This window comes from Salvelinus sp. IW2-2015, linkage group LG25 (assembly GCF_002910315.2).
Source record: "Salvelinus sp. IW2-2015 linkage group LG25, ASM291031v2, whole genome shotgun sequence".
Taxonomy (NCBI): domain Eukaryota; kingdom Metazoa; phylum Chordata; class Actinopteri; order Salmoniformes; family Salmonidae; genus Salvelinus; species Salvelinus sp. IW2-2015.
In genome coordinates, this window is record NC_036865.1 from 16263433 (window position 1) to 16287258 (window position 23826).

General features: G+C 39.6%; 2 protein-coding genes across 3 annotated transcripts in view; one reads left to right on the forward strand and one right to left on the reverse strand.

Moving 5' to 3' along the window:
- The window catches only part of LOC111952051 (VPS10 domain-containing receptor SorCS3-like), a 54367-nt gene extending 35278 nt beyond the window's left edge, over positions 1–19089 (forward strand). Inside the window, exons 6-27 of one of the 2 annotated variants that reach the window (XM_023970490.2) lie at positions 80–144; positions 691–809; positions 3124–3213; positions 3476–3655; positions 3927–4073; positions 4871–4973; positions 5282–5358; positions 5479–5573; positions 6876–6977; positions 8786–8903; positions 9181–9314; positions 9864–9977; positions 10153–10324; positions 11425–11608; positions 11899–12032; positions 12173–12296; positions 13325–13437; positions 13650–13781; positions 14021–14120; positions 15018–15123; positions 15301–15461; positions 17074–19089. In XM_023970490.2, the coding sequence (XP_023826258.1) occupies positions 80–144; positions 691–809; positions 3124–3213; positions 3476–3655; positions 3927–4073; positions 4871–4973; positions 5282–5358; positions 5479–5573; positions 6876–6977; positions 8786–8903; positions 9181–9314; positions 9864–9977; positions 10153–10324; positions 11425–11608; positions 11899–12032; positions 12173–12296; positions 13325–13437; positions 13650–13781; positions 14021–14120; positions 15018–15123; positions 15301–15461; positions 17074–17138 (2635 nt within the window). In that variant the 3' untranslated portion in view covers positions 17139–19089. The remainder of the gene's footprint in view (positions 1–79; positions 145–690; positions 810–3123; positions 3214–3475; positions 3656–3926; positions 4074–4870; positions 4974–5281; positions 5359–5478; positions 5574–6875; positions 6978–8785; positions 8904–9180; positions 9315–9863; positions 9978–10152; positions 10325–11424; positions 11609–11898; positions 12033–12172; positions 12297–13324; positions 13438–13649; positions 13782–14020; positions 14121–15017; positions 15124–15300; positions 15462–17073) is intronic. The other variant, XM_023970491.2, reaches the window with a different exon arrangement.
- LOC111951581 (VPS10 domain-containing receptor SorCS1-like) overlaps positions 19089–23826 on the reverse strand; it is a 61561-nt gene continuing 56823 nt past the window's right edge. Inside the window, exon 27 of the mRNA XM_023969744.2 lies at positions 19089–23550. Coding sequence (XP_023825512.1) covers positions 23492–23550 — 59 coding nt within the window. The 3' untranslated portion in view covers positions 19089–23491. The remainder of the gene's footprint in view (positions 23551–23826) is intronic.

Genomic DNA, 23826 nt, shown 5'->3' on the forward strand with positions numbered 1-23826 from the left:
CCTCCACCTTGCACCTTCCTCCCCCACTCTTGTCCTCTTTCGTCTCTGTTTTCCATCAACTCTCTCTCCTATGTTGCAGGGCACAAACTGGGCTAGACAGAGAGGCAGATGTGGTCCACATGGAGACCCACATCGCCAAAGGACGTGAGTGCTGCTCTGTAGCTTGCCTCCCTCCCCCACAGTAGCAGGACCCCAAGGACCCCTTGCCTCCCATTTAGAGCGAGGTCACTGGAAGATAAGGCTCATTCTGGGCTGCAGGATAGGTCCCAGAAGCACTGTAAAGCAGAGTAGGAGTCTCTTGACAAATATAGAGCTTTATATAATAGATTGATAGAGTTTTTTTCCCTTTAATCGGTCCCTTGTGCCCCATATCAGAACCTTGATTCTCCAAAAACACTAACACTATAGACTTTATTCAATCAAACCAGTTACTGAGATTCCTGGGTGGGACAAAATAGTATTACTTGTGTGATGTGAGAGACAATGATTGAATTATCAACACTTTTTTTGTTTTTGTCACAGTGCAAGAGGAATGCTATTTTTATCCTGTCCCCAGAACATTTAGAATTGGTTTGGAAAGAGTAGTGCCCACTAAAGATAGACGGAAGTCCATTCGTTTGTGATTTCTCCTCATTGGTTGTTTTTTCTAGGATTGTTACTGACAACTAATCTAGTTCTCTTCTGTGTTAGGTGCTCAGTATGTTAAGTGCAGAGCTCAACGATGCACAGAATCAAACAGACAATACCTGTTCCCGGGATACATAGACAAAAATTCTCTGGTTGTTCAGGACAACTATGTGTTTGTTCAGGTGTGTACTGTATCTGTCTATTTCTCCGGTACTTTTTATACGTTCACAAAAGGCTTGTGTTTTTCTGTGAACTCTGTTCTTCTGTTGCGGCCAATCAGTGTTGTACCGTTGAAGTCTTCAAAATGGCTTTCTTTCCAAATACCTGCTACACTTAGATCTTGATTATCTATTGTCCAGGCTGCCTATGATGTTGAAGGATTCTGTGACTGCTGAAAAAAATAGGTGTTTTTTTCATCACATCTGCTGAAAGGCTTTTCTTATAATTGGGCAAGGAATCTGTATGGCGTTTGAGGTTGTTATTGCCAACTAGGTTGACATGACATTGGCTCGCATTAGGCAATGGCATTGTGTGTCATTATGACTGAGTTGATTTCTACTGCCTCCTGTTGCCATTGATTTCCATTTACAGCTGAAGATGTCTGTCTTTCTCTGTCAGCTTTGCTCTTCCTCCATTTACACAGTTTTGCAGCACTAATGAGGGTTTAGGTTCACCTATTGTGTAACAGTATTTAATAATATGATGTAGAAATGGTTTGCTAAGACTTACACGACATACAGTAAGTGCTCTTCAAGTGTTCTCTTTTGGTTTAGAATGAGACAGATATGTAATGTGGGGTTTATGGTTATGTGGGGCTGCGTCTTGCCTATAAAAATCACATTTGTGAGTATGTAGATAAATGGTAGGATTGTACAGTGGTAAATTGATTTGTTTCAACTATGTCAATTCAGGGATTTAATTGAAAATGCGATTAATGAACAAAATAATTCTCATTCTAAATAATTAGTAACTGTCTGGGTCATAAATGATGATCCAATACAATGTCTGAATCGAATTGGAGTTGAGATGGAATTGACCCCATCATAGATTTTGGCGAAAATAGCCCAGTTGGACACAGCTGGCTTGTCTCATAGACTAGGCGTAACATAGTAAATGGAATTCCGGACACTCAAATTTGTATGATATGTTATGCTGGGTATGGTTACATAAGACAGATGGTTACTTGAGGCAAAAACTAAAGTAGGTTGGTTGGTCGGGGTGGATGGTGGGTGTATAACGTTAATCTCATTACGGGCAACTTTAACATTTTAGCTAATTAGCAACTTTTCAACTGCTTACTACATTTTAGATACTTTGCAACTACTTAGCATGTTAGCTAACCCTTCCCCTAACCCTAACCCTAACCTCAACCTTTTAACCTAACTCCTAAACTTAACCCTAACCCCTAACCCCTAGCCTAGCTAACGTTAGCCACCTAGCCACCTAGGTACAATTCGTAACTATCATACATTTAGCAAATTCGTAACATATAATTCAAATTGTAATTCGTAACATATCATACAAAATGGGTGATGGACAAATTAATTAATACATACCATTCGAAACGTAACATATCATACTAAATGGAGTGTCTTGKATTTCTGTACAGAATAATATGAAATGCTCTGAGACCAGGTTGTGCAGGGAGCTGTGGCGGTACAGATGACTTTCTTGTGACTTTCATTGCTTCGGGCAGTTGGATTTAACTTGACAAAGAGTAATGAGGTTATCGATTGGGCTACAACGAAATAAGCAGTCTTCAACACCTCTCGAATGTCTCTTGGGGGAGAAGGAACAGCCAAGTGCAACATCCTCAGAAATCTGGCCTGTGAAAATGTAGCCCATTGATTTTCGATAGATTATTCCATTAGAGCTCTAATGTAGTCTGTTTGGAGACAATCGCCATCCCTCTAGTTGATTAGAAAATAAGAAATCAAGTGGTGTGGGCCATAGAGTGGAGGGGTGGTAGTGGTACATCTAAGACATGTAGAGAAGAACAAAACCATTTGTTCASTAACTGTAAATACAGTAGTATTTAATTGGGATGTTGGTGTATAATCTTGTATTGCTTACCGTGCTGTAGCATCAAGTCCCTAAATTATACAAAAACAATTCTGATTTTAAATGTATTTCTTCATTATAATTTTTGTAAATTCTTGTATTGAAATGGCTCAACTCGATTTACCAAAACTGGATTTAAGTTGTACCTACATTTTCACTTCWAGAATATAGTTTCATTCCAATGGTGTAGGTTTGAAAAATAATAGAGTTCTTCTGTGGGGTAAGTCAGTCCTTCCACGACCTCAAGTCAAGGTGCAGTAAAAAATGAGTGTGTTAAAATCATTGACATTTCAAATTGATTCATTCTAATGAAGGCCAGCATGCCTGAAACATCGATGAGTTTAACATACTCAATAAAATATGAACTTGACAAGCTAGCGTTATGCTTATTAGCCCACAAGAGCTCTTGAAGCAAGACGTTTTTTTCTTCCACAGGTTACCAAGTCAGGGCAGGCGAGTTACTTTGTGTCCTATATGAGGGAATCATTTAAACGAATTCAGCTACCCAAATACTGTCTTCCTAAGGTAAGCATCAAACTACCCAAATACACCTTGCAACAGATGCAGCTACAGTTTGAGGAACATGAGACAATTTTCATTTCTGAAGCCTCACTTTACTTAGAATGCTGTCATGTTGTGGAGGCTGTAAGCTGCTCATCTTGAAGCACACTTGTTATTTCGCTCTCTCTACAGTATATTTCTCTCCATCTGTCTGTGTGTCTATCTATTTGTCTCTACCTACCTGCCCRTATGTTCATCCTTTCACCATCTCTCGCTCCTCTAACAGGACATGCACATCATCAGTACAAATGAGAAGCAGGTGTTTTCTGCTGTACAGGAGTGGAACCAGAATGACACCTACAGCCTGTATATCTCAGACTCTCCAGGGGTCTACTTCACTCTGTCTCTAGAGAACCTCCGGACCAGAAGAGAGCCAGGCGGAAATTTACTGGTCGACCTGTATAAGGTACATCTATTGTATGTGTATGTAAGACACTCAGCCTGTGGAACAACCTCCATAAGGTGCTCTTAGGTGTACCATATTACTATGTTAAGTAACGTTTGTTTAGTACCTCTGAAAGGCATACTTCCTGTGTATGATTTCATCTCCACTGTAGTTTTGCGCAGTCCAAGGAATTTTCATAACCATGAAGTTATTGTTTAAAATAATGACATACACTCTCTCTCTCAATGCGATACCTCTTTTGTTTTATCCATTTGGCTTATTGTCATTCTAGGTAGAAGGAATAAATGGCATATTTCTAGCCAACAAATTGGTGGGCCATGAAGTGAAGACATCCATCACCTATAACAAGGGTCAGACCTGGGCCCTGCTGCAAGCCCCCAACACTGATGTGGCTGGAAACAGTCTGCACTGCATCCTGGTGAGTTGAAGTTATGGATGGCGTGGTGGATGATGACCAAATTCATTCGGCTTCTGAACAAATTCWTTCATCAAATGTTCCAATCCAACCAAAGCTCATTGATTTAAGAGTTGTAGTTGTTCATGGCAGTTGCTAGTCCACAAAGTGTGTCAAAATCTCCATTAACCTCAACTATTTCAATTTGCCTCCAGTAATCACTGTGCAGATACATTACAGTTAATGACAGTTAGTGGTGTTCTGGGTTAGATATGTTTGATATTAATTTAAATGATACAATCATTTGAAATGTTAAAAGCGAGTTRATAACATAATATGCACATATTATGCATTTAGGAAAGAATGAGAGGAATTATTGATATAACACTGTTTTTGTCTGTGTCGTTCAAATGCCCGTTGTACTCTGGCCTCCCTTCTGGGTTTGTAAAAGCTTCTATTAATGTTTCACAAAGTGGCTGAATCAGAGAGATGAGTGATTCAGATTTATCAGTAAATGAAACAAGTTTGTCAGATTTATCTTTGCATCTTGAGGATTTTTTAATTACATGGCTTTAAAATGGAAAYGCCAGCTCCAATGTCCTCTGCAGGCAGTTTCAATCTGTTGGTGGAAAAGATTAAAAAAGTGTATTTGTTCCATAAATGGTCTTTGTAAACCTCCTTTTTAAATAGAGATTAGTTTGCGCAGTTTGAATACAGAGTCAAATATAAATGAGTCAGATATGGATCCGAATAAGATGTTTGATTTGGTGTCTTGGTTTACGTCTATATCTAAATTGAATCCATTGTGTTTGTTTTGGCAGCCATTTTGTTCTCTGCATCTGCACCTGGATACGCCAGTGAACCCTTACCTGCCTGGACGCATCTTCAGCATGGACTCAGCACCTGGGATCATTGTAGCTACAGGTAGTACAGAAGTGGAAATAGGTTGATAATGCCTGTTTCTGTGTTCAACCAACAAATTAGTAAAGGTAGGCACAGCTGTTAAAAGAAAACGTTGTGCAAACTTTTATATGTGGTAGAAATGTAAAAATCTGTAAACGGAATACAGATCAATAAACGTGTTTATAATGAGATCAGGTCCTTCAATTTATAAAAAATTAAAAGCTGCATAGCTGTGATGATGTTATGCAGGTTTGTTTTCTTTGAAAATATGTGTCTTTACTATGCAAATATATCGGTATATGAATTCATATATTTGTTTTTGTTTTCAGGCAACATTGGTACAGAGCTGTCCTCCACTAACCTTGGAATGTTTATAACATCTGATGCTGGAAATAGCTGGAGACAGGTGAGACCAATCTGTGCCTCAAAATGGGCTCCAACTTCAGTTAGTTTTGTCTAAAATTTGCATTTTGAATGTGAACAACTTCTGATGTAAATCATGTTTATTGTGTTCTACCTTCTTTAGATTTTTGAAGAAGAACTCGGTGTTTGGTTTCTTGACAATGGAGGTGCTTTAGTTGCAGTTTCTTTAGTTGCAACAGTACCCATCCGGCACGTATGGTACGTTCACTGTAATTCTACTACAGCGTATGGGAGTATAATAATGATATTCACTGTATGTAAAGATGCGTTATACTGTAACTTACCAGTTGATTTCAGAAACTGGTGTGCAAAACATTGAGACTAATGCTGAAGTTCCTATTTCAGGACACAATTAATTTCATTCTGATTTCAGTTTTGGTGTTGTTGTTGCATACGATTATATTTAGCCTTTGAAATGCTGATTGGCAAGGTACGTTTGCATGGGATGWCTATCTCCAGCAATTGCAACTGTTTCTCTCACCACATCAAAACTGTCAGAATCCTTTCAACCAAAAAATGGCTGTTACCGCTTTGTACTGTTCGTGGGTATTTTCGAGAGCTTTTATGCAAATGTAGCCAAGTACAKGTTTGAAGTACCGAGGGACTTTGTTGGCCTGGGTCCTTGTGTTTTTGGAACTCTGTCACACCAGATACTTTGATGTCCCCCGCACTGAAAMAGTGTCACAATCAATTAAGATCTGTGAAAGGTGATTTAAGTCCCTCAATTGTTAGAGCGTGAGCCATATCMATTTTTTTATGTTTTGTTGCCTTCGACATTTACCTAGACCCGGGAAACATTAGTTCCATTGTTGAGTGCGTAGTTGGGATCATTTCCCACATAGAGAACAAGCTGATAAGRGTACTTCATTTTTCATCTACGTCATGGTGAGAATGTATCTTACTGTCTTAAGAACAGTAACACTAGGAATTTGGACACATTTTGTTGACCTCTGTTTGTAGAAATGGTCAGAAATATTTTCTGTTAAACTCTTTTCATTGTCACACCTTACAAAGATTACAAAGATGCCCTAGAGTTACGTCTTTTGGAATTGTCGTGTACTTAAGCAATAAGGCCAGAGGTGTGGTATACGGCCAATATACCACGGCGAAGGGCTGTTCTTAAGCACGACGCAACGCAGAGTGCCTGGACACAGCCTTTAGCCGTGGTATATTGGCCATATATCACAAACCCTCAAGGAGCCTTATAGCTATTATAAACTGGTTACCAACGTAATTAGAGCAGTGAAACTAAATGTTTTGTCATACCYGTGGTATACGGTCTGATATGCCATGGCTGTCAGCCAATCAGAATTCAGGGCTCAAACCACCCAGTTTATAATTGTAATTATACCATTGCTAACATAGTCCTTGTTTTGAGTTTGCAAGAAAGGCATGTCACTGTACTTGTGCATGTGACATTAAAACTTGAAACTTGAAACTAATAACTACATTATGTATTCAATCAGATGTTAATAGTTGTTGTCCTGTGTTGTGAAACAGGGTAAGTCTGGACGAGGGTAAGAAATGGGATCGCCACAGTTTCTCTCTGGCTCCTTTGTTTCTGGATGGAGTTCTCATGCAGCCAGAGAATCACATCATCACGTAAGTGGAGTCGGGATTTGGCCAACATTAAGTAAACACAGACCTCATATTCTAGATTCCAGCTCATCTGGTTATGAGAGTAAAATAGTGTTGTTATTATGCATGAATGGGTAAATAGCGTTTACACTTAATTTCTCAATTTACAATGTTTTGTTTGCCCAGAGGTGCGATACACGTAATTGTGTTTGCATATATATTATTTTTGTTTGTGTTTAGTTTGTGCGTCTCAGCCACAGCAGCAATATACTGGTCTGAGCAGACCCAGCAACTTAAAACTTCTTATGGCTGCAGGGGCAGTATTGAGTAGCTTGGATGAAWGGTGCCCAGAGGTGCCCATAGTAAACTGCCTSSTCCTCAGTCCCAGTTGCTAATATATGCATATTATTATTACTATTGGATAGAAAACACTCTGAAGTTTCTAAAACTGTTTGAATGATGTCTGTGAGTATAACAGAACTCATATGGCAGGCARAAACCTGAGAARAAATCCAAACAGGAAGTGGGAAATCTGAGGTTGGTCGATTTTCAACCCAGCCCCTATTGAATACACAGTGGGATATGGATGAGTTTGCACTTCCTACGGCTTCCACTAGATGTCAACAGTCTGGAGAACCTTGTCTGATGCCTCTACTGTGAAGTGGGGCCGAAGGACACAGGAATTAGTCAAGTCTACCATGACCTGACCATGCTCTGACCATGCTCTGACCATGCGAGATCACATGAGAGGGAGCTCTGTTCCATCGCACATCTGAAGTCAATGTAATTCTCCGGTTGGAACATTTTTGAAGATTTATGTTAAAAACATTCTAAAGATTGATTCAATACATCGTTTGACATATTTCTACTGACTGTTAYGGAACTTTTTGACATTTYGTCTGCTTTTAGTGAACGMGCTTCCTGACTTTGGATTTGTTTACCAAACACGCTAACAAAAATAGCTATTTGGACATAAATGATGGACCTTACCGAACAAAACAAACATTTCTTGTGGAAGTGGAAGTCCTSGGAGTGCATTCCGAKGAAGATCAGCAAAGGTAAGTGAAGAYTTATAATGCTTTTTATGAGTTTTGTTGACTGCACAATTTGGCGGGTAACTGTATGGCTTCCTTTTGTGGTTGARCGCTGTTCTCAGATTATTGAATATTGTGCTTTTGCCGTAAAGCTTTTTGAAATCTGACACAGCGGTTGCATTAAGAACAAGTGTATCTTTAATTCTATATAAAACATGTATATTTCATCAAAGTTTATGATGAGTATTTATGTTATTTGACGTGGCTCTCTGCAATTTCTCCAGATATTTTGGAGGCATTTCTGAACATGGCCCCTATGTAAACTGAGGTTTTTGGATATAAATATAAACTTTATCGAATAAAACATATATGTATTGCGTAACTTGAAGTCCTATGAGTGTCATCTGATGAAGATCATCAAAGGTTAGTGATTCATTTTATCTCTATTTCTGCTTTTTGTGACTCCTGTCTTTGGCTGTATAAATGGCTGTGTTTTTCTGTGATTTTGCGGTGACCTAACATAATCGTTTGTGGTGCTTTCACTGTAAAGCCTATTTGAAATCGGACAYTTTGGTGGGATTAACAACAAGATTACCTTTAAAATKGTATAAAATACATGTATGTTTGAGGAATTTTAATTATGAGATTTCTGTTGTTTGAATTTGGCGCCCTGCACTTTCACTGGCTGTTGTCATATCGATCCCGTTAACGGGATTGCAGCAATAAGAAGTTAATTTTACAAGCGACAAAGACAATAAGGCTAACAACTTACCTAATGTTTTGTTTTGTTGATTTAAGTTTCACTGGACACTTAAGCCGTGTTTCAGAATGGCAGCTGATAAAGATTGACTACAAAGCCATCTTTAGCAGGAGATGCATGGATGGAGATTATCAGACTTGGCACCTACATAACAAGGTAAAAGACATATTGAAAGTTATTGATTTGATGCCAACATCAAGATGGGCATGTTCGTTTATTGTAACTGTAAACACAGCACACGAATGCACACACACACACACACACACACACACACACACACACACACACACACACACACACACACACACACACACACACGCTGAATCACATTGTATATTCATACAGTATAATTTCAGACTGTTGAGCACTAAAAAACATTGAATCAATGTAATGAAATTCCCCACAGGGAATGACATGTCATGTTGTTTGATAGGGAGAGCCCTGTGTGATGGGAGAGAAGCAGACCTTTATGAAACGGAGGCCGGGTAACCGCTGTATGCTGGCCCAGGACTACTCCCGAGTCATATCCTCAGAACCATGCATCTGCAGGACATATGATTTTGAATGGCAAGTAATGGTAGACTTCCTCATTTGTTACGTCAGTGAATAGGCAAGGGCATTGTAAGTGTAACCCATTGACCCAACACTCTGCTGGACATTAAATGTAATTGTTTCTTAATTATTGGAGCCTGACAGACTTAACAGCCCTCCCAATCACACATCTAACCACCACAAATATTAGTTTGCTCAACTTTATACCTCTTCAATTCCCAACATGTTCTCTAGTTTATTGCATATAGCCACTGTTCATGCATACACACAATCCAATTATAGTTTGAAAATTGTGAATATGACTAACAGGCTGGTCTAATTTACATAATGTCAAATGATTTATCATCATCCAATTAATAAGTAAGTAATTGCTAAATGAATTCTAAATGTCTTATCTTTCTGTCTGAAATTCTCTTTGATCCTACCTGTCTGACAATAGTCATGTCTCTAGTTATGATTTTAAACCATGTAGTCATACTAGCACTAAGTCTTACCTATYGTTCAACTGAAAATACTTTTTCGTGAGATAGGGGAAAGGAGACTGAAATGTCTCATGTTTTACAGTGATTATGGGTATGAACGTCAAGCCGATGGAAAGTGTACCCCTGCTTTTTGGTTCAACCCAAGCACTGTGCCAAGAAGCTGTAGCACTAGCCATAACTACCTCAACAGCACAGGGTAGGTAACTTGTAGTACTGTCCCTAATTCCTTCCTTCCTTGGGCAAAATAACACTCTGTGCTGTGATTTGATAGGGCCCTTTGTTCAGCAAATTACTCTCTCTGCATTGTGAGATCACATTAAACCTAGTCTCACTCTCCATTCTAAAAGTACATCTATGCTGTGAATGTTCAGGTACAGAAAGGTTTTGTCCAATAATTGCAAAGAGGGAGGGAAGGATGTGTACTCGCCCAGGAAACAGCATTGTTCCCCCAGGCCTCCCAGAGGCCTCAGACTGACTACCAGCCAGGGAGAGCTCACCGCCACCGTGGGCAGTAATGTCACCTTCCTGGTGTATCTGGACGATGTGAGTTTCCTCTCCCACCACTAACTGAAACTGTGCCATTACTAGCCATATTATTATTATTTCATCAGTAAACTGTGGATGTTTGTCCTGGATTATCTTGTGCTTTTGAAGTGTTGGTTGACGTGACGTCCCCAGAGCCTGAATTGTTCTCGTCTGGTTTTGGGATGAAAGCACTATGACTCACTACATTTGTCTGTGTCTGTTTGGCTTTCTATCTTTATAGAAAATTTAGGGCCCAATTTTTCCAAAGTTATCTGATCATATTTCGGCAATCGAATAGGACTAAATGTTAGAATTGGGTTTTTACAAAACTGAAAAAGGTGMTTCTGATAGGGATACAGATTTGGTAATCCAATCTCACCTTTAAACAGGGTTGAATTAAGTGTTTGTGTTTTTCAAAAATAGTGATTGGGATAGTTTTGATGCCCAAAATCTGGATTATCTTGACACCACATGAAGGGTGGATTCAGGGTGGATTTAGAAAGGTGAAAGCTCTAYAAAAAAGAAATGTCAATGTAACTAAGGTGACMAKGTTTTTAAAAACGTTCTTACATCTGATAACCAACGTTGAATTTTGTTTAATTGATCGCAGTATAGATATGTTGTTATATTGAGAAGTTTCAAATAAATGTACTTACTTATAAGTGATATGCAGGCTCTATTATTTGTAATCTAGGTACATTTGTTCATGTAGTTTACTCATCTCTGTTTCCCTATGACAGTGTAGAAGTAGTCCCATAACCTGCCCAGTAGATGGCAAGGTGTAGGCCTGTTCAAACCACTGAATATCCTGATTCTGTGATCTTGATATTGTGGTATCTGGATCAGAAAGATCCTATTMGATTATTTTCTGAAAAAAATKGCAAAGAAATGGCCAGATTGATCTGATYCTGGATAGCAAAAAAAGAGGATTACAGAATCCGGCTCATTCTGATTCTGATTTAAAAGTTTAGAATAACTGGTCCCTGTACTTCTCCAATGTCTAATCTCAAATCTCACCCCAAGTATTTCCATAGACAGCTCTTCCATGTGAAAGATAATGCAGTGTCATAACATAATCTGTTTTGACTAATGATGCCTGTCTTACTTCTTGTCTCCAGGGAAACTCATTGTGGACTTATATCCAGCTAGACTTTGGGGACGGCATCACGTTCATGTACAACCTGAGCCGGAGAGGCGATGGAATCAAACACAGCTATAGAGAAGATGGGATCTTCAGAGTGACAGCACATGCAGAGAACAGCCAGGGTTATGACATTAGCTCCATGTTTCTACACATCACCAGTATGTCAATGAGAAACTCTGGTTCTCTTATGTCTAATGTGGTTTAATTACTTTTCCTGCCCAAGCATGTTACCACAGTAAACTACTGACACCAGCATAGATTACGGATGATCATATGTCACCAACTATAGATTGACCTACAACAACATTTAATGGATTGAATGTTAAGTGCTTATGAAGCTGTTTGATTTCGTTGTTTTGGTCAACTAACCAATTTACTGTTCCCAAAAAGACTGCTTTCAGTTTGTATTGGCCAATGTGCTTCTCTTGTGTGCTTTGGTGTGTCTCAGGCCCAGTGGAGCGTGTGTATCTCTCAGCTCCTATTGTTGCCATCAGGAAGAAAGAAGCTAACCTAACGGCTGTGGTCTGGCCTGTCCACCACAGAACACTCACCTTCTTCTGGTGGTTTGAAAACAGCTCCGAGGTGAGGTTCCTTCACCCAATTACTCTGACCTTGAGTTTATTTGCAGAAAGTTATTTTGGTCCTTTGTGTTTTTCATGTGTGCTGGAAAAGRCAAGGTTGTGCAGTTTTCTATGCCATTCTCTTTATCTTGCGAAACCCAGCCCTTAATAACCTTGGATGGAAGCATCTCGTACACGTTTTGGAAGGAGGGCATGAACAGGATCATGGTCCAAGTGTCTTCTGGGTGCAACATACTGCAGGATACCAAGGTCATCATTGTCAAAGGTGAGTGGGAAGGAGTCCTTCGAATGTCTTTATTGGTAATATGAATGTAACGTAGGTATGCAACATTTTAATCACCCATCTTCTATGTTCATGTAAACACTGCCTCCTTGTTAGTGACAATGTGGATGTCACCTCTACTCCCAGCTAGTCACCTCTACTCCCAGCTAGTCATCTCTACTCCCAGCTAGTAATCTATACTCCCAGCTAGTCACCTCTACTCCCAGCTAGTCACCTCTACTCCCAGCTAGTCACCTCTACTCCCAGCTAGTAACCTCTACTCCCAGCTAGTCACCTCTACTCCCAGCTAGTCACCTCTACTCCCAGCTAGTCACCTCTACTCCCAGGCTAGGTAACCTCTACTCCCAGCTAGTCACCTCTACTCCCAGCTAGTCCTCTACTCCCAGCTAGTCACTCTATACTCCCAGCTAGTAATCTATACTCCCAGCTAGTCACCTCTACTCCCAGCTAGTCACCTCTACTCCCAGCTAGTAACCTGTTACTCCCAGCTAGTCACCTCTCATCCCAGCTAGTCACCTCTACTCCCAGCTAGTCACCTCTACTCCCAGCTAGGCACTCTACTCCCAGCTAGTCACCTCTTTACTCCCAGCTAGTCACCTCTTACTCCCAGCTAGTACCTCTACTCCCAGCTAGTCACCTCTACTCCCAGAGCCTAGTCACCCTCTACTCCCAGCTAGTCACCTCTACTCCCAGCTAGTCACTCTCTACTCCCAGCTAGTCACGTCTACTCCCAGCTAGTCACCTCTACTCCCAGCTCGTACCTCTACTCCCAGCTAGTTCATCTTCTACTCCCAGCTAGTCACCTCTACTCCCAGCTAGTCACCTCTACTCCCAGCTAGTCACCTCTACTCCCAGCTAGTCACCTCCATGCCATGAGGAACAAGAAGAAATTGTAAATTCATGTCAGATCAAAAGCAATTCTGAGCAAACTGAAGAATTCTTAATGGTACATTGCCACACGGAAACACTTTGTGGTAGAGGGTTCATGCAGCATCCTCCATGTATAACAGATTTCTTCAAATCCCTGCTGTTATCGTTCTCTCCGGCTTTGGACGAGCACAACCCTGACATCCCGGAGTGGAGAGAGGACGTGGGCCGCGTGGTGAGGACAGCTGTATCACAGGTACAGGAAGAAGTTCCCTCTGGGACAACAGTCGACATGAGTTTGTCAAGCAATGTATTTTATGGTCTTAACAATTTCAAAACATGAGACATTAAGCGGATTACTTCATTCAATGTGACATATTAAGGAAGTAAAGTAAACATAGATGTTTAGTATCATGTGTTTYCCCACAATAGCAGTGTGTATGTTTGACTGTAAGACTGTTATTACAGGTTTCTGGATTTCCAGAGGAACGGCTATTGGTATCGTTGTTTCCAGGTGTTCCAACAACAGCAGAACTATTTATCCTGCCTGAGACACAGTTGCCTGAACATGGGAAGCGGAACAAAGAGGACTTAGTGAGTGTAAGCATATTTTGCTTGACATCTTACAAGAGTTTGTCTTTTTGKAAATCTTCTAGAACAGATCTAATCGTCTAATTAATCTGCTCAAAATCCACATTTGTATAAACAATGGGGTTTAACTGACTTAATTGGTTTTCCAAGAGAATGTTATCATAAACCTTTATTCAAATTTGAAAAAGAATAATCTTTGCAAATGCACATTTTGGGGTGCCAAGTAATTTGTCTATTATGTCAAACAGATATCAAACCTTGTTATAAATGCCCTGAACCAAGGATTGGTCCAGTTTGAGTTGAAAGCTGACACTCAAATAATTATTTACATCACACAGCTAACTTTGGGTAAGTTGCAGTTTTTCTTTGTCTCTTTCACAGTATAAAGTGCAAAATAACAATACATAAACAATTCAAAATACTATAATAAGCACTGTACTGACACTCAATTCACCAGCCAATGTCAACTAATGTCAACAGCAGATATTGATGGACATTTTCCATTGAATCCCTTTTATAACTATCTTATTACAGTAGAGTGTCTTGGAGTCATTGCGATCAATAATACGATTAACAACGTGTATCTTTAGTATGCACCTTGGAAATCAGTGGGGTCATTTGGATATTAGCATATCACCAAAACGTGTCGATCAAGCACACATTACTTTACCCTTTTCATCCAGCGATTGATCTGTCTTCACTTGTGTCTGCATGGAAAGGTCTGAGAAGCCTTTAAAATGCTATGGAAAGGTCATCAACTTCACTGGTCTCATCTTGGAAGAGAGAAATATGGTTTGGGAGGGGTGGGCTAATACATACTCAGAATAATACGCCTCAGCACTTAAAGCCATGACTAAGCACAAACCTTTCAGATGCATGGGGAGATAGAGTGCGACCTCATGTATGGAGGCCCTTTGTATGCCGTCTTAAAATGGCACATGACAGATACCGCTCCTTCTGAACCGCTCAGACCTAATGGGCTCATACTACGTGAAAATGTTTGAATATTTGCTGGTTTCTCCTCTTGTTTTTCTCCAAGTCTTTTTTGTGTTTGGCATGATTTTTTTAGTTTATTAGGATCCCTTATGCAGCAGCTACTCTTCCTGGGGTCCACGCAAAACGTACATGACACAGTACAGAACAGTTATAGACAAGAGTAACACAAAGACAATACTACATTAAATAAATGATATCAACAAAGGAATTGGCTAAAGCAGAAACTGGTCTTTCTCTGTCTTTCCCCAGCACCTCTGGTTTACACCAACCCTATTCACAGTAGCTCAGTCATGCTGATGTTGCTATCTGTGGCATTTGTTGGTTTAGCTGCGTTCTTCATCTTCAAGTTGAAAAGGTATGTTCTCATTATGATATTGATTGGTTGGTTATAGTCAACCTATTTTGTCTTATTTTGTCTTAGTGTCATTCGGAAGCCACATTATACTCTCAACTATTAACACATAAGTGAAGTTCTTACAGTGCTGCAGGTTAAGTTTGCATGACGTCAGTCGAGTGGTGTCTGGCTTGTTAGGAAAATCCCCTGGATCCATGTCCAGGCTGAGGAGAACCAGGAAAAGGAGCCGGAGATGATTGGCACAGTCGGGCAGAACAATACCATGTCCAAGATGAAGCTCAGTGAGTTCCCCACAGAGAAGGAACTCATGGAGAAAGAACTGAAGATCAGGAGCATAGGTAAGTTTGACTTAGCGTCTAGAACAGTAACAGACCTGCCTATTGGATCTAGGCCTTCAGAGCCAGGCTCCCAAGAAAATTATCACATGTCGTAGCCTACAGTACCAGTCAACGTTTGGACACACCTACTCATTCCAGGGTTTTTCTTTATTTTTACTCTTTTCTACATTATAGAATAATAGTGAAGACATCAACACTATGAAATAACACACATGGAATCATGAAGTAACCAAAAAAGTGTTAAGCAAAAAAGTGTTATTTGAAGAAGCCACCCTTTGCACACTCTTGGCATTCTCTCAACCAGCTTCATGAGGTAGTCACCTGGAATGCTTTTCCAACAGTCTTGAAGGAGTTCCCACATATGCTGAGCACTTGTTGGCTGCTTTTCCTTCACTCTGTGGTCCAACTCATCCCAAACCATCTCATTTGGGTTGAGGCCGGGTGATTGTGGAGGCCAGATCATCTGATGCATTGCTCCATCACTCTCCTTCTTGGACAAATAGCCCTTACACAGCCTGGAGGTGTTTTGGGTCATTGTCCTGTTGAAAAACAAATGATAGTCCCACTAAGCGCAACCAGATGGGATGGCATATCGCTGCAGAATGCTGTGGTAGCCATGCTGGTTAAGTGTGCCTTGAATTCTAAATAAATCACAGACAGTGTCACCAGCAAAGTGTCACCAGCAGAGTTGCAAAGAAAATGCCATATCTCGTTCGTACCCAGTCAAGCACGCAATTTTATCAATTAATCACGCCTAATGCGTTGGGTAAAACAAAAAGTATAATTGAAACATTGTATTATGTTTTCATCTTTGCTTGGACAGCAAGTTAAAAAGCCATAATTATCTAGTTAGCTAACTCACACATTTTCTAAGAAATGGCTAATGCATCAAGCGAGCTGCAATAAAAACCACAGTGAAGCACTCTCTAGAAATCCATTTTACCTTATATTCTATCAGAATAGGTTTGTGTCAGATATGAGTTCTGTCAGAATTATGGATTGCAATGGCAAGCATTGTGTACATCTCAAGTGTCATCATAAGCCACTACAAGATACAGAAAGATTTACGGTATAGGCCTACTTTCCAATTCAATCTGCACCATAAGCTTCTGTAAGCATGAAGCATAAAGGTTGACATAGGGAAACCACTTTGGGTTGTTAAAGCAGGGGACTGCTAACTGTTTTTGACAATTGTGGCACTGCAGTGGTCCTGATAGACATTTGGGCTGGAGGCTTTTTGGGAGGTCAGCACTTTGGCCAATCTTCATCTCACAGCAGGTCTCTCCTCCAGCAGACCTTGGTGATCTGAGACAGATTGATTTCTCTTCTGTTGCCTTCCAACTTTTTATTTTCAATGGGCAGAGCAATACAGGAAATGTTATTTGTACCATTAGATTCAATGAATTGACCACCTGTTGTCTGTCTGCTAAGATTCCATGATTACTCTGATGCCTGCAGTGGTTCCTATGCTAGTTTAGTTGGTAGGCGACACAAAGATCCACAAAATGCTGCCAGCATCAAAACATTCTATTATTGGGGGGTTGGTGACAATAGTGTTTTTGGGGGCACTATTCATAATAATTCTACTTTGATTTATGTATTCTATCACCAGGAGAATATGGAAGAAATGGGGAGAGAGTGATCACAAGAGAATTTCCTACTTGTACTAATGTCTAAGAAATTAGATTCTGAGTACTGTAAGTACAGATTATGGTGCTTCAATGTGCCAACTTAAAAAATCTTTGTTTTCACCATTTCCTTTGGTCGCTGAAAACTGCTACTAAATATGTATTTCACAAGACTTTAGAAATCTACTATATAGATTTATATTATTATTTAGTGTATATACATCATTTCAGTATTGAATAAGTGTAATTTGACATCTGTGGATGTTGTATTTGGCATTAGAAAATGCCATTGTTGAAAAAAAAATATTGTGTTCTTAAGTGCCAGATTGTATTGCTAATTAATTATTTAGCTCAACATGATTATCTCACAGATGTTCTCTTGATAATGACAACTGCATCTATTGTTCTATTGCACAGGGGAGGTGGAATGTAGGTAATAAGACAAAAGGCATACTATACTGAACAAAAATATAAATGCAACACGCAACAGTTTCAAATCAAATGTTATTTGTCACATGCGCCAAATACAACAGGTGAAATGCTTACTTACAAGCCCTTAACCAATAATGCAGTTCAATAAATTACAGTACATATAAGGAATTACAGTTCACATAAGGAGTTACAGTTCATGTAAGGAAATCAGTCAATTGAAAGAATTCATTAGGCCCTAATATGTGGATTTCACATGACTGGGCAGGGGTGCAGCCATGGGTGGGCCTAGGAGGGCATAGGCCGACCCACTGGGGAGCCAGGCCCAGCCCATCAGAATTAGTTTTTCCCCACAAAGGGCTTTATTCCAGACACTTCTCAGCACAGGTGAAGATGCCGGATGTGGAGGTCCTGTGCTGGCATGGTTACAGGTGGTCTGCAGTTGTGAGGCCGATGGACAGACTGACAAATTCTCTAAACAACGTTGGCGGCAGCTTATGGTAGAGAAATTAACATTAAATTATTTGGCAACAGCTCTGGTGGACATCCCTGCAGTCAGCGTGCCAGTTGCACGCTTCCTTTAAAACTGAGACTGTGGCATTGTGTTGTGTGAAAAACTGCACATTTTAAAGTGGCCTTTTATTGTCCCCAGCACAAGGTGCACCTATGTAATAATCATGCTGTTTAATCAGCTTCTTGATATGCCACACCTGTCAGGTGGATGGATTATCTCGGCAAAGGAGAAATGCTCAGTAACAGGAATATAAACAAATTTGTGAACAGAATGTGAGAGAAATAAGCTTTTTGTGCTTATGGAACATTTCTGGGATATTTTATTTCAGCCCATGAAACATGGAACCAACACTTTATATGTTGTGTTTATATTTTTGTTTGGTGTACAAATCAGTATGCCTGCTTGGTAAACAATCTCTGGACTACAGTTGAGGCTGTTAGGATGTGTACAGGTCGATACAAAACATGTAGGCCTACATTTTTTCTTAAACTGACCATTCAAAAAGCTTGGTACATTGAACAGAGTTTGTATTATTTATTAGCCTACTGCTCATTTTACAATAAGTACAATACTATTGTTCACCTTTTCTAGCATGTCATAATTCACTTTTTAGCAGTAACATGTAAGATAATACGAAGAAGTAGTGTTGATCATGGTGATTTTAAGATTAGTCAAAGTATTAAACTGTTTATAAAACATTTGTCTGATGGTCTTGTTGAACATGTAGCAAACGTTGCTGTAGCGCATGAGCTGTACTGTATTGTTCATTTTGTTAGCGGAGCTAATATTTTAGTTTTTACTTCACATTTCTTACTGTAAACAAAATACAATTTTCAAATTGTTCAAAATAAATGTATTTTTCTATGAAAGTGTGTTGTTGTTTTTTTTTTACATATATTGATGGAGATGAAAACAAATATTTAAAGGAAACTAACCTTAAGTTCCAAGCTTTACATTCTCCATAAGCACGGATTCTGAGAATTAAGTGTCTGGGTTCGCAAGACTTTAACGAAACCAGCATAGTTATCATGACCAATGCTTCATGTTATTCACCATGGTTCGGGGATAGTCTACCTTATAATAACTATTTGCCACAGAAGTGATAGAGAAACAAAGCTATTTCCATTAAATAATGTATGCATGTCCTCTGTCAGAGGAGTTGTCTGTCTGTACTGTCATGGGGACAGCCTCTAACACAAACACCCCCCAGCTTCCTGAATCTTTGTTTCACTATTACCCCCAAAGGTATTGCAGAGTGAATCCTGGCTGGAACACATATTCCTTATATCTGCCAACTAAGGCTAGACATGCACACACGCACATGGACATGCACACACACACAAACAAACACTTCCTTGTTATTCATCATAGGCCCTGAAGTTATTTATTTTTGCCAGAAGTATGATACGTTTGTGTGAGATTTCATTCCCCTGACATTGAAGTAATGTTTGGCTCTGAACCAGTGCATTACTTTCTCTCCCACCACCCCCTGTCTCTATTTCTCTCTCTTTACTTTTTGTGTCACTATTTCAACACCATGATGTCAGTCACCAACCTCCATCATTGCCAAACAGCTCCATGACCCTGGGAGTCTCACTCTACCTCGGTTTCTCATTCCAAATTATTGGCACTGCATTCCTGTAGCAGAGGCAGATACTATAATGCAGTACTCAATGAAAGGAAACACGCTCGTCAATTTTACACTGGGTCTAACACAATATTGCTGCAAGCTATTGTTGTAGGATATTTTCATTCAAGGCGCTATTCCACTTATGGAAATCCTGCTTGACTGTGTGTTGATATCCTGGAGAGGGGATAATTAATTTGTTGAGCAGCGGGGAAAATGTGAAACTAGTCCATTAGATACACTCCAGGCTTCATTGTCCTCCCAGTCGGCCCCCAAGTATATGCAAATGAAACCTTAGAACACATTGTATGCTAAATAACACTTGTTACAGTTAAAAACAAAACTGTGGATGGTTATCTTAAAGATCCTTATCATGAGCTAATCCCAGTCCGTTTTCTCCAAGATCGGTTCTCCTCCTACTCATCTTAATAAGATCTCAGATCTACTGTAACTAACTCAGGTTTATCAGCATCTAAATCAAACTGTTATCCAACCAACTGTTAGGGGCAGTTGGAATAATTATTTTCATGAACTAATCAAAACAGAATATCTATAGAAATAGGTCCTGCCTCTCGCTAAATAGTAGAAAGCAGATTATTCAGTCAACGTTCCTATCGGTCCTAGACTATAGCGACATCTTTATGAACGCAGCTGCCACTTCATTAAAACCGTTAGATGCGCACTGCGCTTTATTACGGGCGACAATTTTAGAACTCATCACTGCATTCTCTACCAGAAAGTTGGTTGGCCCTCTTTGACGTCACATAAATTGATGCACTGCTATGTTTTCATTTATAAAACACTTTTACAAAATGTACCACTATACAGAACATCATTACTAAACTTTACACATATGAGTTACCACACCCGGTCTCAGGGATGGCTAACTCTGGAAATTCCTTTGGTCTCTACTGAGTTAGCTAAATCAGCTTTAAGTTTTCTTGCACGTTATTTGTGTGACAGTCTTCAAAATGTTCTTAAATGTGATGTTCTGGTCCCTTTAGGGCAAGTTTAGAAAGCTGATTGAGGATCTTATTACTGATGAATGTGTTTGTTTTTTATGACTGTGTTTTTCTTCCAGCTTATATTTAGTATTTATATTGATGTGTGCATTTTCTGTAAAAGAGACCTTGGTCTCACTATGACTCCCTGATAAAATAAAGGTTAAACAAATACAAATAAAAATGTAGTTGCAGATAATCTTGAACCAAAAAAGATCATGTTCATTATGTTTGACCCTCTAGATCTTAATATTGCCAGTATTTTTTACATGTATTCTTTCAACTCACTTTGTCTGGTATGGAAGGATATCACCCAAAAACACATCTGAATTGATGAACCATAAGTTCCGTTTATACTTGATTCTAACATGTGTCCTTTGTCCTGATATTGTCCACGTTCTGATTGTGCCCACATTTTTAAACAGGTGTAGTTGATTAACAGAAACCAACTCCGGAGGTAGTCTGAAATGCATTGTGTCTGGATCTTTCAAGTGTAGATGGATCTGGACTGTGAAATCATCACTATCCCACCCACTAAAGTCCTTGACAGGTGACATCATTGACTTATGGAATATATATGTGTCCTACAATAAGTAAATATTATTTTGAAAGAATATCTGTTAAATAATTTGCATACAGGGACAGACCAGGATATCTGGTCACAATAGGTACACAGTGGATGTGTACAAGACACATTTTACTACCATGTGTAAATGCAATGGCGCAGCGGTCTAAGGCACTGCATCTCCGTGCTTGAGGCGTCACTACAGACACCTTGGTTCGATTCCAGGCTGTATCACAACCGCCCGTGATTGGGAGTCCCATAGTGCGGCACACAATTGGCCCAGCGTTGTCCGGGATTGGCCAGTGTAGGCCGTCATTGTAAATAAGATTTTGTTCTTAACTGACTTGCCTAGTTAAATAAAGGTTACACAATGGCTACAATAAGGGCACAATCAGAATGTGGATAAGATCAGGACAAAGGACATATGTTAGCACCAGGTATAAACGGGGCTGTAGAGGACTCACAACACCTACTGTAGCTATAGCCTGTTTGCAAATGGAAAGTACTTTACATTTATCCAAATACATATTAGCTGTAACTCTATGTGAAGTGAAAAACAAATAACATGACAACAAATATGTACAGTTTTCTTGCACAGTATGCTTAACAAAGCGTAACAAAGTGTTGTTTTAGAAATGCCAAGCTATGAATAAAAACGGAATTGCTGATGTATGGTTTGAGTTGTTGAGTTCATTTATGTGTTAGTCTGTATTGAAGGAGTGTGGAGGCAAGTGGATAGCTTCTAGTTAATTTGTCTAACTGACATGTTATGCTGACAATACATTAAAAGAGAGTTTGATTCAGAACTTCTGTGCCTCTCCCAAAGAGACAGCCAACCAACCGAAAACCGTCAGTCATGTCAGGCTAGCAGACTGTCGACAAGAAGGAATATTCTTCCATTTCTCAGTCCCAATTCGGGAAACAAGGAGATTGGAAGTGAATCTTTCCCCTACAGCATTTTGCCCAAGTAAAGAAGTTCCGATGGCAATGTGTGCAACAATACTGTAAGTTGAGTGGTAGCATCCAGAGTTAATACCATGACACATATCCAGTGTGAGAATAAACGTAAAGAAAAAAAAGAGCATGCAGATACTGTATGTCTCTTTCTTATGTGCAAAACCTCTTCAGAAAATCCAAGCTTTGCAAGACATGGAGTCTGCATGGTAAGTCCTAAACTATAACCTTCTCATGCAAGCCCCTGGGGTCTACCAGTCTCTTTCTGCAAGGACAGCGCTCCAATTTCAGTGTGGCCTCAACTTCTGATTCAGGCAGAATCCAGCAGAGCCAACCCACTGAGCACAGGCTTTCAGTTCAACGTCTAGTTTGGATTTACATTTGTTGTCAACTAACATGCATTCAACGAGAAATCAACAACAAATGACACCATATCATTGGATTTAGGTTTAAAGTTGGGTGAAATGCCCTTACGTTGTTGACCATTTGCAAATCCAATCAGTTTTCCACGTTGATTCAACGTCATCACAATTTTTGAGTTGAAATGACGTGGAAACAGCGTTGATTCAACCAGTGTTTGCCCAGTGGGAAAGATCTCGTCTGATATTGATATGTACTAAGTGAAAAGTTCCATCCTCTTACAACCAGCAGATATAACATAGGTTCTGTCATAACGTTGTCATAAGAATGGCATAACACAGTCATAGATATGACAGGTCTCAGGTCACTGATTAAACTAGCGCATTTCTTATGGGCTGAAACAAGAAACAAGTGCAGAGTTTGTGCATGAATCTCAAGTTAGAACTCAGGCCAACGTGATAAAACCAAACATTCAAACATTTCTTTCACATCTCATTCAAATACAGCATTTCCATGTAGTTAGTCACTAAGTACACTTCACTTACATATCCTCCACACACCTACCACTAGAGATGAACTATAAATGGAACACTCAAATTAAATAGATTACTGTACATTACTGATTTATGTCTTGAGGTCATATACACAACTGTAACCATCTGAGTCAAATAATCTTTAGTTCAGCAATTCTGTATTTACACTATTTCCATAAACAACTTCATTGTTCTGGCAAAAATACAAGTATTTCGATCAAAAATTTCCTTTTTGAAGACGCATGTAAAAATCTGTACAGTTCCCCCCCCCCCCCAGAGTCCAGGCAAAATAGTGTAAGCTGGTCTGTCCATGCATGGGTAGAAAACACCCGAGACCATCCATTGGTTCCATGACTTCAGAGTTTGCTGGAAGTAACTGCCAAAAAGATGTATTACAAGTCGGCTGTAGACTCTGAGAATTAAAACACATGGGGAGTTTCATCTGAGAGTTTGATGTCAGTGAGAGATGGCAGGTATCCTAGCCAGAGAGAAGTGACACAAGAGACAGAGCAGAAATGATATATCAGCATTAGCACGCTAGCATATGTATTTTAGCATGCAAGCATATCCATCTTCGATACCAACAAATCTTGCTTGACAATGGAAAGGAGTATATCAACCACTAGAGCTCTACAGAGTCGCTTATCACCGCACTGCTACATTATTCAGGACACTCATTTATTCATAAACATAAACATAACTGCTGTACACAATTCAATTTAATGAGGTGTATTGGCATGGTAAGGCCGTCTTA